Source organism: Thunnus maccoyii, chromosome 10 (genome assembly GCF_910596095.1).
Source record: "Thunnus maccoyii chromosome 10, fThuMac1.1, whole genome shotgun sequence".
Classification (NCBI taxonomy): Eukaryota; Metazoa; Chordata; class Actinopteri; order Scombriformes; family Scombridae; genus Thunnus; species Thunnus maccoyii.
In genome coordinates, this window is record NC_056542.1 from 16641026 (window position 1) to 16655673 (window position 14648).

The window sequence follows — 14648 nt, forward strand, 5'->3', positions numbered from 1 at the left end:
TGAAGAAATGTAAATTTAAAGAAGTAACAGCAAGAAATAGATTTTGGGAGGTTTTCACACACGGAGCCGTGAACGTCGCGCTGCCTCTTTAACGCCGGTGACATTTTTAAATAAAGTTATTTCATTTTAAACAACATGGCGGCGCCCTGTGGCACAACCGTGCTGTTGTTGGATTAAAGAAGCGAAGACTGCACAGCTTTTAAAAGAAGAAAATAATATTTGATGCGTGAAAACTCAGGTAAAGTTAAGACGAAATGTTTTTGTGCTTTCTTGTTTGTCAGGTTTGCTGTTGACGTCATAATGTTTACAGTTGATGTTTAAACTTAATTTAGGTAAAAACTAGAGTGAAATTGTGCCAGTTTGACCACAATATTACACCATTACTATCTACCTTTAGCTTAATATTGCATGGTAATAGCCAAAACGATGTCACATTAATTATAAAGGTGCTACATTTTAAATATTTCCTTAAAATATGTATTTATTCAGTAAATTTACTCAACAACTGTGCTTAAGTACACTTTTAAGGTACTTGTACTTTACTCGAGTATTTTCATTTGATTCTACAAACCGTTATACTTTCACTCCACTACATTTCAGAGGGAAATCTTGTACTTTCTGCTCCACTACATTTATTTGGCAGCTTTAGTGACTTTCCAGATGACACATTTGACACAATGGATAATATACCAAGCTTTTAAAAGCTTGGTATATAAACAAAAACACATTGTTAAAGATGAAACCAGTGGTTTCCAAACTTTTTGGCTTTTGACGTCTTACAAAAGGCAGTGTGTAGTCGGAGTCACATTTCAGATGTCTGAGTTAACAGCTCCACCAAATAGTAATTTTTCCCTCTAAACTTCTAACATGGTTTCATTTCAATAAATGTTCAAATGATCCAAAATTTCACCAAAAATCAAAGATTAGAGAAAAAGTCCAAAACACTGAAAACAGATTTGTGTATCAGAACTTTGTTTTTCCTTCTTTTTTCTCCCATTAATCATCTCACGACCCCTCAGATTTATCTGGTGACCCTTTAGAGGGGCCCGACCCCTAGGTTGGGAATCACTGGACTAAACTAGCTAACTGTATATAAAGTAGTTCAAACTAGCTCCACCTCCAGCAGCTAAAACAGTAACATGCTGCTTATACACTGATGCTTCAGTATTAATAATCTAATGATGTCATATATAATAATATATCAGCCAGAAGGAGTAAACCACTACTTTTACTGCATTTTACTGCTAATACTTATGTACTTTTACTGAAGTAGGATTTTTCATGCAGGACTTTTACTTGTAATGGAGTATTTTTACATTGCTGTGTTGGTACTTTTACTTAAGGAAAGGATCTAAATACTTTTCCACCACTGTTTTTATTTGTATTTCAAAGGTCTAATCTTTTTATTAGAGCCTGACTGTAATGGATTTTTTGAGGCTGATTCCAACAATAATTATGTTTTAAAAAATTAGGTATGTTTAAAAAAAAAACCCAACTATATATATTTTTTAACAATCAAACATTTTTGTAGGGTATTAAATTACTATTTTTAATCTAAATTTAATCTAATTACCTCAAACATATCTAGGTGACATTTCTGACGGCAATTATCAGCCAGAATATATTAATATGAAGATACATCTCTGAAAAGATAAAATCAGCAGACATATCAATAAGGCTCTACTTGTATTTCTTGTTTACTGCAAGTTTGTGTGTCTTGATTTCAGAGGAGACATGGCCACTCCAGGAAAGCCAAGTAAAAAGGACATGAAAAGGCCGATTCAAGCCAAGACCTCCTTCACCTCACCCTTCATCCCGCAGTGGAGCCCACTTCCTCAAGAAGACATGCACTTCATCCTGAAAACTTTAAAGGAGAAACTGATCTCCACAGGCCTCGAGAAGAAAGAGGTGAAAGTGTTTCGCCCGTGGAGGAAGAAGAAAGACCAAACACCCTCGAATGCCACATCAGAACCAGTTCCCGAGGTGAGCCAGGATAAACAGGTACACAAATCTTCTCTGAAACACGGCTGGACAGATGTGGCAGCCAGAAAACAGCTGGCCATTGGCATCAATGAGGTCACCAAAGCTCTGGAGAGGAACGAACTCAAACTGGTACTCGTGTGCAAGTCTGTGAAGCCGAAACACATGACGAGCCACCTGGTAGCGCTGAGTGCAACAAGAGGAGTGCCGGCCTGCCAGGTGCCCCGGCTGAGCCAGAGCGTGTCGGAGCCACTGGGGCTGAAAAGCGTGCTGGCCCTGGGGTTCAGGCAGTGCGCCTCCAAAGACGACGAGCTCTTCACCGACACTGTGGATGCCATTACACCCCGAGTGCCTTCGCTGTGTGTTGCATGGCTACAAGTTGCAGCCGCCGGTGTGACGCCTGAGCTTCCTGTTGACTTGGAGGAGGAAGATGAAGAGATGAGGGGCAAGAAAAGGAAACTGGAGAGTGAATCTGAGGTCACAGAATCCGCCTCCTCCTGCACTTTGCAACCTCTCAAAGTGAAAAAAATTGTTGCTAACCCTGCAAAGAAAAGAAAAACAAAGCCAGTCAAATGAAAGACTCTACCTACATATTTTAAGGACCATTCCTGTGGGTTTTTTTGCCTGTTTTAGCTCAGTGGTTCCCAACCCATTCTGCCTTTGTGACCCCTTAAAATTAGTGATTGTTTTCCTCCTCAGATTGTTTGATTTTTAGGGATTTTTAGAGGCTTGAAGAGGTGGAAATGTTGTATATTTCATAAGAAAAAAGAGGCAGCTAGAGCTGTAATGATTAGTCTATTGACAGAAAATGAATCAGCAACTATTTTTTATTATAACTATAATTCTCCTCTAGCTTCTTAAATGTGAGCATTTTCCAGTTTCTTTAGTCCTCTAAGACAGCAAATGGAATATCTTTGGGTTGTGGACTGTTGGTGGTGACAAAAGAAGACATTTTAGGTTGCATCTTAGGCAGCAGATTAATCAATAATGTAAATAATCATTAGTTGCTGCCCTCGTCCAGACCTCCGGGTTGGGAACCAGTGTCATATTCATACACACGTACATTTGCAAAGACTTGACACGTTGATGGATGGTAATCAGTTACAGCGAAGACAATAAACTTTTATTTTTGTCAGTTATGTTACTTGTTATTTTTTGCCGGGTCAAGACAATTTACAGCACTGACTGACCTACAGAGTCATACATCAACATAATTTCATTCAATCAAAAGTAGAATGGACATTGTTCATTGAGAAAGTTTTGTTTCTAAAGCAAATACAATTCACAATATACTGAAATGACTTGAAACAAGTGGCTGCATGGAAGGTAGAAAGAAATGAACTCTGATATACAGTGTGTTGTGGTTTGGAGAGTGATTAATGGTTTGAATTATCTGTAATAACTGAACTACAAAGTGCAAAGATGCTGATTTGACTTTAAAATGAGAAACAGGCACAGCTCAGAGCGTTTAAACTGATGTTTTGTGTTTGATTTAAACCTACTGATAGTTGTGTGTGAGATGAGATTTGGGGAAATATTTGTCAGTTTTAGACCCCAAACGAGTTACAAATGTCATCTTGACTCAATTTGATTGTTAAAACTTTTAACATACCATAAATGTGTTATGAGATGACATAATAAAGGACAAATGCTCAACAAGCCTTTTTCACAGAAGACATTTTAACGTGTCACAGTAGGAAAAAGCACAGGTGAAAATTATTAATGATCACAGCTTACTGGGACACTTAAATAAATCTTCGTCATCGTTAATGATATTAGTAACACCTGTGCTTTTCTTATGAGTCTAAATGTCTGCTGTGAAGAAGGCTTACCTGTATTTCCAAAAAAGAAAAGAAGTGAATCGCTCATGTTCCTTTTTAAAGTGAGTTTATTCAATCAAATATCCATGCTGGTATAGCTGACGTGTGTTGAAACAGATTGTTATTTGCATGGGGTCATGTCTAAATGATGCTGGTACAAGTTCTTCAGCTTTTTCACAGCTTACAATGGATTTGAATAAAAATATTGTTCTTCAGTTAGAGAAAGCTGTATGTCATTTCAAAAGTACATCCCCCCCACCCCAAAACCCAATAAAAAAAATAAAAAAAAAAGCAAAACAAAACATTTCTTCTTTTTTTTTTTTTAAATAAGGCAGGTACTTCGGGTTGAGTTCTCACTAAAGGGTGTGGCTAGTAACATCAATGCTAAAAAATCATCACGGCAGCAAAACAGACATGCTCAAAATTCATTCAAACAGCTGCAGGCAACACATCTGTGACACAACCAACATCCATGAGGCACACCGCTGAGTCACAAACCCATTTTCAGTGTTAAATTAATGCCGTCCGTCTTTGTGAATGTAGCCCATTCAACCAATCAATGATAAGAAAAAAAATCTCTCCGAACCACTGACTGAAGTATTTCTTTGCTAATCTATAAAGGGATGAGAAGAAAATTACATCACATACAGAAGAAATTGACAAAAATGACAGCAGCCTTTACCTCTTAAGTTATGCAGAGCCACATAAACAGGAACATCAAACAAAGTCAGATCAAAAAGACGATTTAAAAAAGATTTTCTAACCTTCTGCGTACACCAGCAGCTCCACCATTAAACAAGTTTTTCATCAATGATGGCCAAATATTCCAAACCCTTAGATATTATATTTAAAGTTCCCTATTTAATTGGAATTTTGTGTGTGAGGGGGGGGGTAGGGGGGATACTGGAAAGAAACAAGACTTTTGTCTTAAGACATATTGAAAAGTACAGTAATAAATATCAGAACCGTTTCACGCATTTAGCTGCAAAACACACTAAAAAAAATGACCTACAGTATATTTTTCAGACACACAAATACAGTACCATTAGGAACAAAATCCAGAGAAGTCAATAAAATTGACCTGAAACAAAAAGAAAAAGCTCACATTTCAAATTGATGCAGTTACTGATACAGGTTTTTGTTTATTCAGCCGCTGTATCCCGAATACATGCTGTGATATAATCCCCCAGACCCTTCGAATGTTGTTCTCAGTTCTCTTTGCACGATTTTATTTAACTGAGACACATTTCACATCCTACTGCAGAGGAGATGATAGAGGGTTACCTATGGATTTGTAAAAAGAAATGCTTTCGACCAGTGTTGTACTTCTGCAGCTTTACTGGGGCAGCTTATTCTCAACTTTGCAAAAGGCTACTGAAAGTAGTAACTGATAGCTTTCCTGCAGGTGAGTCTGAGTGACGATGACTAAATTAACAAAAGAAAACTGACCTTGGCTGCTGTAATAATGGGGAAGCAACTGAGACCGTGTCGTCTTTCAAAGCAAGCAAGCCGTTTTTACGCTATAAAACTATCTCTAGACAAAAAACACAGACCAGTTGGAAAACCTTTTAGTACAAAACTGAAATCAAATCCAGCCTGGCTACTGTTTAATTCATATTTTTTGTGTTTTGTGTATTGTTTGTGAACAGAGCACGTCATTCTTACTTTATTTAGCCACTTTTTTGCCTCTAATTTAACAGCCTTGCTAACTAGACAGGACACCATTAACATGCAAGTAACCATTGACTGTATATTATAAAGCTGCACATGAGAACAACAGTTACTACAACCAAACATGTGGTTTGAATGTTATGTTAAAAATATCCGCTCCAGAAACAGGTTTATAACGTGACAACAGCTCACTTTCTTTATAAAATCCAAGGTTATACTGTACGTACCGCAACCCATCTGATTTGAAATCTGGGCTTCAAACTGACCTATAAAGGAAACGTTTCGCTTGTTTAGGAACTCAAAAAAAATTGTGCTTCATTGATGCAAATACATTCTTCATCAAAAACCACTTGAACCAACATTGTCTGTACGAACTCGGTGAAATCTACACTACTTATGAGGAAAATACTTTGGATCAGCCCTCCCAAAACCCCAAACTCACACTACTGGAATAAATATGATCTGGCTTTTAAATGTACAGGTAACTATATACTTTTAACAAAAACATGTATATCAATGCACCAGTTGGATGAGTCCTTCCATGAAGATATCCTTTTTGTGTGTAATGTTATTTGACAGCGTTTGTATGTGTGTGTACGTGTTTATAGTTTGACTTTTAAAAGATATTTTTCTCCAGAATGCTTGAGGAAAAAAATGTTTCTTTCTTTATATCCAAGAAACATCCTCTTAACATTTCTAATTTCACTGAGACCGAATATCAAAGCAGAGAAACTTCTGATCACAGAAATGATATGAGAAGGGATATAAATAATTATTCTTCAACTGCCTCTGCAGTGGGGATACAATAATAATCATTTGGACAGGAAATCTGAAAAGTTGCCAATTGTATCCGGTCATATTTACTTATTGATTATCATACATAGATCCATGTCAGTGAAATGAAATGACATGCCAGTCCCTTGTAACGAGGAAGAAGAACTAAACAAAACTCACAATGTCAAGGCATCCTCTTGTATGTCAAACTGGTGTGTTTTAAATGTGAGTGAGCATGTCAGGAGCGTTGTACTGTAGGAGTATCTCAGGCATAGCATGACTTCACATTCAGGATGTTGATGATTTTTTTTTTTAAAGAGTTTTCACCTCCAGGTGAACTGAGAATGTTCTTGATGACACAAGTGCCGGGGGGAGCCGCTTCGAGTGAGGCGAGCTTCCCGGTCACCAGGTTGGTTTAACTGTGGTAGTTCTCATTGTCTAGCTTGGGCTACCTGTGTGTCCAGGTAAGGAACAGCGAGAGGTCGCTGACGACCTCTTGATCAGTGTGTGTGTAGCAGCCGTGAAGAGACTCGCTACTGAAGGACGAGGCCAACCTGAAACACAGAGGTTTACCTGCTGTTAGATGTGTTTTTACAGAAAGAATAATTATAAATGTGGAGATTCATTCTTAAAATCGGGGACACATCTCTGTGATAAAATATTCTGAATTTCAAGTTCACTTGCTCACTTTTTCTGGACCTTTTTTTGGACCATATTCCACTGTTTTCTTTGGCAAATTAAACTTGCTTTTTGCTTAAAGGATAGGTTCACAATTGTAGAAGTCTGTCTTAAACAGTCAGGTGTCCATATAGGCACTGAAACAGGTTTTCCTCACTGTAATCTTTCCTCCTGTTCATACTGGCTGTTCAAAGATCCCCTTCAAATGTGCTTTCAATGTAAGTGATGGGGGGCAAAATCCACAGTGTGTCCACACAGTCATTTCGTGTATAAATGTGTTTAAAAGTTGATCTAAAGCTTATATGAGGCTTCAGCAATCTGAATTAGTCATATTAAGTGGATATCTGCCACATTTACAGTCTTTTTAGCATCAAATTCCCTCTTTGTGTTTCCCTGTTGAGCTGCGGTTAAAGTATAGTCACAAAAAAATTGACTAATTTGGACTGAAGCTTCATATTGGCTTCAGATAAACTTTTAAATATATTTTTGTGGATTTTGGCTCCCATCACTTACATTGTAAGTACAATTTGAAGGGATCTTCTAATGGTCAGTATGGACAGGAGGAATGATTATACAAGAAAAAACTATTTCAGTTTTCATTTTGGCAGCTGACATATCTTATATGTTTTAAGGAAGTTTTGAAAAATTGTCAACTCATCCTTTAAGAGGGCTGCAGGGGAACAGTCAAAAGCCAGTATGTGAACCTTGAATTTATAGTATTTTAAAACACAAAAATAATTATATTTTGCAATGAAATGAATGAGCACAAACATAAATTAAATGTGCATTACTGCTGATATCAATACCTTTAAAACTACGACGTCAAAGCATGATTTCTCACAATTGAGCCTTTGTGGGCTGGGCAGCGAATGTGCCCCCCTTTATGATGACTACTAATCCTGTTGCCTACAGTAAATTAGTCCACTTAATTTGATTGTGCAACTTGCAGAGGCTTTGGCATAACAAGCAGCACAAAGCTTTTTTAAAGATTTTGAAGGTACAGGAAACTCAAAATCATGAATTTGTAGCTAAATAGGTTTCTTGTTGAGTTGAACTCAGTGAGGCTGCTCTGCTCTGTTGCCATAGCAACCTACAGCACTAGCCTTGTTGTTTCCACAGTTCTCTTGATTTCATTTGCATCTAATTGTAACGCCTATACTGTCCTGACGTCTGGACGTATGTGGTGATTATAAGTTGTTATTTGATGTTTTCTGTAACATCTAATTTTTTGCATAGTACATCACATGTATACCAACGTTCAGATATGGAAGACATTTGATTCTAAATCAGGTTTCCTGTAACTTTAAAATAATAGACAACTTCCACTGCTGTGTGACAACATTTGTTTCTCAGACAAATCCTGCTTCTGACCTTATCAGGGTCCATAGGGGGACATCTCCAGTTGTAGAGGTAATACTGCAGATTTCCATCTCCTATGCCAAACTTGAGCTTCTCCAGAAACACCTTATTCTCCATTAGATCCAATGCGTTGAACACATCAAAACCTTTCTGTTAAATCACACACAGAACAAGAAATCACAAACTAAATGTCATGATGAATTACGTGGTAGCAAGAAAATCATAAAAAGCTAAAGGTGCTTTCAGACAATAGTGGTAACTGCTATGTCTGACACACAGCAACATCAATGTTCAGTTGACACAAGTCTCCTGCTGCAGCTGCCAGCTACCTCCAGTCCTACTAATGACCTGTATTGCACGCTACAGGATGATGCTATCCACCAACAGTATACTGCAATCATATCACAGAGCCAAAAAGAGGAAATGTTTATCAATAAGACATGATTAATATAGCATGTTTTGAATGTAGTTTCTGAAATTAGTTCCTGCATTGTTTCCTTCAGTATAGTTTCTGTTGTCACTGTGGTCACACCGTGAGCCATAAATATGTTAGACTATTGTCAACTCTGATGGCAGCATCAATTAACTGTATGCCTTCATGTGAGCAGCAGCTGCCCTCTCTCTCCTTACTGCTGTGTTTACATTGAAAACAACAGAGGCGGCAGCAGTAACCACTTCCTGTCTGAAAGTACCTTAACAGCTAACACATTAGAAAGGTTTCTCAGTAGCAGCATGTGCATCACAACAATAGAGCGTAACATTACCAGTTTGGCCAGGATCAGTGCATCATTCATTAAATCCAGTAGTGGGGTTTGTGTATGAACGTTGTAAAAAGAGTACGCAGCCTTCAGGCTCCTATGGAGAGGGTGATGCATCACAGTAGAGGGCAGAGTGTAGAAACTAGTGAAATCTGTCAGAACGCCACCAGCACCCTGAAAAAGAAAGAAGCTGTTTAAATGGACAGAAGAGTCAACAAACAGGCGATGAGATAGTTTGAGGCATTAAACTGATTCCAGATACCTCGACTACATATGTGTCAATTATGTTTTCCTGTGGCAGGAACCAGTGAGCCACCTCCTCTTCTCCCATAGACGGTGCGAGCTGGAAACGTCTCAGGTATTTCTGTAGCAGCTCAGTGACCTGGCGGATGTCGCGCCTCTCCATCGGCCGCAGACCTGGGGTCTTGATGCTCTGCACGGGGCGGAGAAAGGGAGAGACAAAGTTGCTACAAGTTCCTGCAATGAAATACGTGTTGTAAAGAAAGATCTTGGACTGATTGGTGAGAGTGTTTACATCTGGTAGTCTGTAGAGTTTCATGGTTCTTTGCAGGGTCATGTTTCTGCTCAGGTGGGAGAATTTAACTTCCACAAGCTTTCTGGGGTTCAGAGAACGATGCCAATACCTGAACAGAGAGAGAGAGAAAATAGAAACAGAGAAAAACAATTAAGGTCCCTCTCCATGAAAGGATGGTCAGAATCTTATAAGTATTTGTACATTACATCATTTTTATTGGTTTTAAATCTGACACAATGTCCTGTGTTCTCCTGTTTCATGGCTTAAAAAAAATCTCATAGTTTACCTGCATGTGGACACAGGTTTAGGCAGTACAACTCCTGCTGTGTACACTGCCTGAAATATTCCTTCTAAGTTCACTCGCCGTGTGATCTCTCTGATTAGCACTGGAGCAACACGCTTTGAACGCAGCTTCTTATGGACACACAGGAAGTTGATTTCAACCATCCTCTTCAGCCTGAAGCAGCAGACAGAATTAAGAGTACATAAAGCATTAGAGTATGAGGGTTTCCATGAACTCCTGTCACTGCCCTGCTTCAAATGTATATATGATCAGTTGTGAACGCTCACGTGTCATAAATGCGTATATCTGCAGGGATGGCACTGATGAAGCCAACAAGCTTCTTATTTGAGGACACTCTCACTCCGCAATGCCACTGAGGTAACCAGCCAGGTGGACGTAGAGCCCTGAGAGGAGAGAGCAGACAGTTCCATACTTTGGCAGCTGATTCAACATCATCAAAGCGATACACAAACACAATGTCAGAACTGAAAGCTTACCATTTGAGAAAGCTTGGCGAATAATCAAATCTGAACATGTTATCGTCGTCCTCCACATAGTTCTCATTTAATAATGTGTACAGCTCCTTCAGCTGGAAAACACACAGCCAGTTAGTTATTTTGTGTTTCGTTTCTACAAGATGTAACTATTGTTTTCGTGTTTGAGATGATCACTGTACTCACTACATCTGCATTGCTGAGATCCAGAGTGTCCCACATGAAGCCTTGAGGTAAGGAATATGGCTCCTGTCTGATATTCTCTTTGTCAGCTTCAATTGGCCCGTGACTCGTCACCACCTCATCTGCACAAACAGCACAGTCATTGTCAGACTATTTAAAACTGTTTTCCAGTCATCTCATTTTGCTCCGGTAGCACTTTCAAGTTGATTAAACCCCAAAACTGCTGACAGCATCACTCAGACACTTATAAAAATCTGCTTCTGTCAGTCCGGTGTTGACCAAGCAAGTCTGTGGCACCTTCCCGTCGTGCACAGACCTGACACTTCGGCCAATAGTTGTCATGGAAACCTGCTGAACCTAATGCCATGAAGCATGCCTAGTGAGTATGCCCGGACCCCCACTGGACTTCACAGCTGACATGTTTTCGGGATGCTGGCTTCTAGCAGCACAGACGGTGTCAAGATAAAACCAGTAGATGGCACTGGTGCACAGAAACAGCAAGATAATATGCAACCTTCTGCTGAGGATAATTCAGTTTGAATTGGGGATGCAAATTTTAAGTAAATGCTGTATTCATCCATTAAGAGCTTATGAAGTACCCAACGTATGCATTTCCTCAATGAAAGCTTTATTCAAACATGACATGGACTATTTTTGCAGCACAATTAAAATCTGTTCTTAATCTCTCTGCCTGTCATTAGTCAACAAATGTCCAAAGATTTATGTGCACAGTAAGTACTTACTTAACTTGGGCACTGGCTGTGTGTCCCAGAACTGGTACTTGTGCTTGGCTGCCTCGTCAATGCTCTTTGCTGGACCCTGGCAGGACAGCAGCTCCATGGCTCTTTGGATGTCCTGAAGTTTCTGAATGGGCAAGCCAGGATTCTGCATATAGAGAGGGGACACATACACAAAGAAGAGCAAAGACAGTGAGTGGTCTTTAAATTTGAAGACAACACAAATGAACCTCTCTCTAGGTGTGTGACATGACATATAGCAGCATTTAAGAATTTGGCCAAAGACAGAATATCCTACATAATCCAAACGTGGCCAAAAGAGGACATGTGTGAGATTTATACCTCTTTCACACACATGCATGTTTAACACTTAACACTTAACACTTAACTTAGTATGAGTTTGTTTGCATGCACACTAGTATCCCTGTTTTGAGTTTTACTCTGGCTATGATCATTTTCGGAATATGAAATTTAAATGTAATATGAGAAACCTGGTTACTGATTTCCCTGTAAACATTATTTTAACAGTATATAAGTTTCTAGTGTTCTGTGTTTGTAGTGTTCCCCATAAGTTGTAGTTTATATGTTTCTGTTGATTTTGTTTCTCATGGCCATAATTGGCAGCATCTGTAGGCTACGAATGAAACTTGAAATCTATGGAACTTCTGTGGTTTTTTCTAGATCCAGGTCTGCCTGACTGGGTTACCTCCGCAGTTGAGGAGGAACCCAGTTCAGTTCTGCTAGAGTTGCCTTTTTTAACAGCAAAGTTTAGATCATCACTACATTATTTATCATTATATTTTCTATGTTTTAGTCTGTTAACCTTACAAGCTGAGGAAGCACCTGCCCAACTGGCAAGACAGTGATCATAAATTTGGATAAGGTGTTTACAAGCCACAGTATCCCCTTTTCCATCAGAGTACTCCAGGTAGCATAATCATATCCAGGTTTCTCAAACCGGGTTAACATCCTCCAAAACCATAAGCATGACTGGGATACTAATGTCCATACTCTGTTCTTCAGGGTTTTTTTTAGCTTGAAGCCACAACCATGATCTATTGGGGTTATGAGCAGGGTAGAAGCCACGGCTGATAACTCCCATAATTGACCCATTGACACTGAAGTCAAACAGGTTTGTCCTGAATTATTGCTCAAGTCCAAAAGGAGTTTTATCTTTCTTTTCCTCTATCCTCCTCCTCCCAGTCTCTTGTCTACAATAAGCCTGAGCAGTGACTCAGTTGGTTAGTGGGTTAAGGTGTATAAATATATATATCTGAGCCACTGAACTGGTTGTATTATGGTTGTATTTAGATGGGTTTTCATCGCACCTTGATCTCCTGAGAATCAGAGGCAGAGTCAGACTTGGCTCCCCCCGAGCTTGGCTTTTCTTTCTTCCTCTTCTGCTTCTTCTTCTTCCTCTTGGCCCCTAAATCTCCCCCCGGACTCCTACAAACGTAAAAACAAACGTATGGCACATCATTGATGAACAGGGAGGGTGGGTGGCTGACTTTGTTTGACTCCTTAATACACAGACACCAGAAGCAGCAGAGAGCTAACGTTAGCTACCATAGCAACGACTGACAGTTGAGCTAAGCCAACGGTAGCTAACGGTTCGTCTGAACGGCTGGCTGTCATGATGCCATTCAGCCGGGATACATGTCAACGTGAAGGCACACACGGTTAAAACGGCAGAAAAAAATGACAGCGCCATTAACGTTTCATATAAACACTTCTCTTATGGTTGCTGGCTTGAAATGACGGCCTTGTAGCAGACTGCTTGGCTGTGTTTGTATCGGCTAACTAGCCAGCTAACAGCGCTAGCCATCCCCGACCGAGCACACGCATAAACAGGCAGCGCACAAACAGGCTGCCTGAAATAACGTTACTGCGTTTCCCAGCCGGACTGGACAGGCCATCCTCACCCTTGCATGTGCTCATTCTCCTCCTCGTTGTCTCCGTCTATCCCGCAGGTATCCTGGTCGTCTAGCTCCAGGCTCTGCTGACTGGCCGCGGATTCACTGTCCTCCGCCATCATAAAAATGTGTGTTTTTAAATAAAAAAATAAAAAAAATAGTCAGCCACCGTCTGATAGAGATCACGGGCAACGGGCGAGAGATGGAAAAACAAAGAAAATGCGAATGGAAACAACACCGCCTAGAGGCCAATAGAGGGAAAACAGATAAACTCCCACCCTGAATTATAGTTCACTCAAATTCCACTGTTATCTAGTTCCCTTTTAAGATAAACAGACCTCTATTAACTTTATAATCTGTAAATCAGTGTCCTTTACATGTGTGGTATCAATACCGAAGTTGTCAGGAAAAAAAAATGTAAAAAATTTCTCCAAATTCTAATTAAAGAACTGGTTCACAATTTTTTTCAAGTCTGTCTTAAAACAACAGTCAGGTGTCCATATGAACAGTGAAAGAGGTTTTCTTTGCTGTAATAATTCCTCCTGTTCATACTGGCTAATAAAAGATCCCCTTCAAATGTGCTTTCAGTGCAAGTGATGAGGGGCCAAAATCCACAATCATTTAGTGCAAAAATGCATTTAAAAGTTTATCTGAAGCTCATGTGAGGCTTCAGCAGTCTGAGTCATTCATATCAAGTGGATATCTGCCACATTTACAGTCTTTTTAAGCATTAAATTCCCTCTTTGTGTTTCCCTGTTGAGCTGCAGGTGGAAGTATAGAAAAAAAAAAAGAGGGACTTTGGCACTAAGAAGACTGTAAAGTTGAAAGATATCTACTTGATTTGACTAATTTGCCTCATATAAGCTTCAGCTTCCTGCATGTTTTAGATATTTCCCTCTTCAAACACACCTGATTCAAATGATCAGCTCATCATCAAGCTCTGTAGAAGCCTGATAACGACTCATTCATTTGAATCAGGTGTGTTGGAGCCAGGAAACAACATGCAGGACCAGGACTGAAAAACACAATGGTCAGTATGAATAAGAGGAATGATTATAGCAAAAATATTTTTTAAACTTTCATTTTGGTGCCTAACTATTGTTTTAAGACTTGAAAAATAGTGAACTTGTCTTTTAAGTACAGTACCCATGGCAGTTTTAAACCAACCAGTGCTCCTGTGCTGAAATAATACCTGGCCCCAGATTTACTGTGAATCAATTTGTGGTAATTTGATTAAACGCAACTTTATTTAGCAGTATGAACCATGAGAGCACAACATAAACTAAAACATATCGGTCTTAAAACTAGATTTTGACAAAGGACCACTCTATAAGACAGTTTCATAACATTAGATAATTCAAAAACTATCTTTGCTGATATTGTACTTTAGTGGTGTAGATTCACATACAGATGTGCAATTAATCAAATTACCAGAAACCAATTAACATGTTTTGGGGAGGGCT

At 39.3% G+C, this 14648-nt stretch overlaps 2 protein-coding genes across 3 annotated transcripts; one reads left to right on the plus strand and one right to left on the minus strand.

Annotated features, from left to right (window-relative positions):
- Positions 1-115: 115 nt before the first annotated feature.
- rpp38 (ribonuclease P/MRP 38 subunit) lies at positions 116-2852 on the plus strand. Its single transcript, XM_042423098.1, has 2 exons — positions 116-238; positions 1728-2852. The coding sequence occupies exon 2, from the start codon at positions 1735-1737 to the stop codon at positions 2554-2556; it is 822 nt and encodes a 273-aa protein (XP_042279032.1). The 5' UTR covers positions 116-238; positions 1728-1734; the 3' UTR covers positions 2557-2852.
- Positions 2853-3850: 998 nt separating this feature from the next.
- On the minus strand, positions 3851-13468 carry nmt2 (N-myristoyltransferase 2). Of its 2 annotated transcripts, none has more exons than XM_042424732.1 (12): positions 13195-13468; positions 12601-12718; positions 11279-11420; positions 10539-10657; positions 10356-10447; positions 10146-10262; positions 9862-10032; positions 9576-9684; positions 9303-9473; positions 9047-9214; positions 8295-8432; positions 3851-6799 (listed from the first exon to the last, which is right to left on the minus strand). In XM_042424732.1, the coding sequence occupies exons 1-12, from the start codon at positions 13305-13307 to the stop codon at positions 6779-6781; spliced, it is 1479 nt and encodes a 492-aa protein (XP_042280666.1). In that variant the 5' UTR covers positions 13308-13468; the 3' UTR covers positions 3851-6778. The 2 variants fall into 2 exon arrangements, with proteins under 2 accessions (XP_042280666.1, XP_042280667.1); XM_042424733.1 differs by lacking the exon at positions 13195-13468 and adding an exon at positions 12839-13130.
- Positions 13469-14648: the final 1180 nt, after the last annotated feature.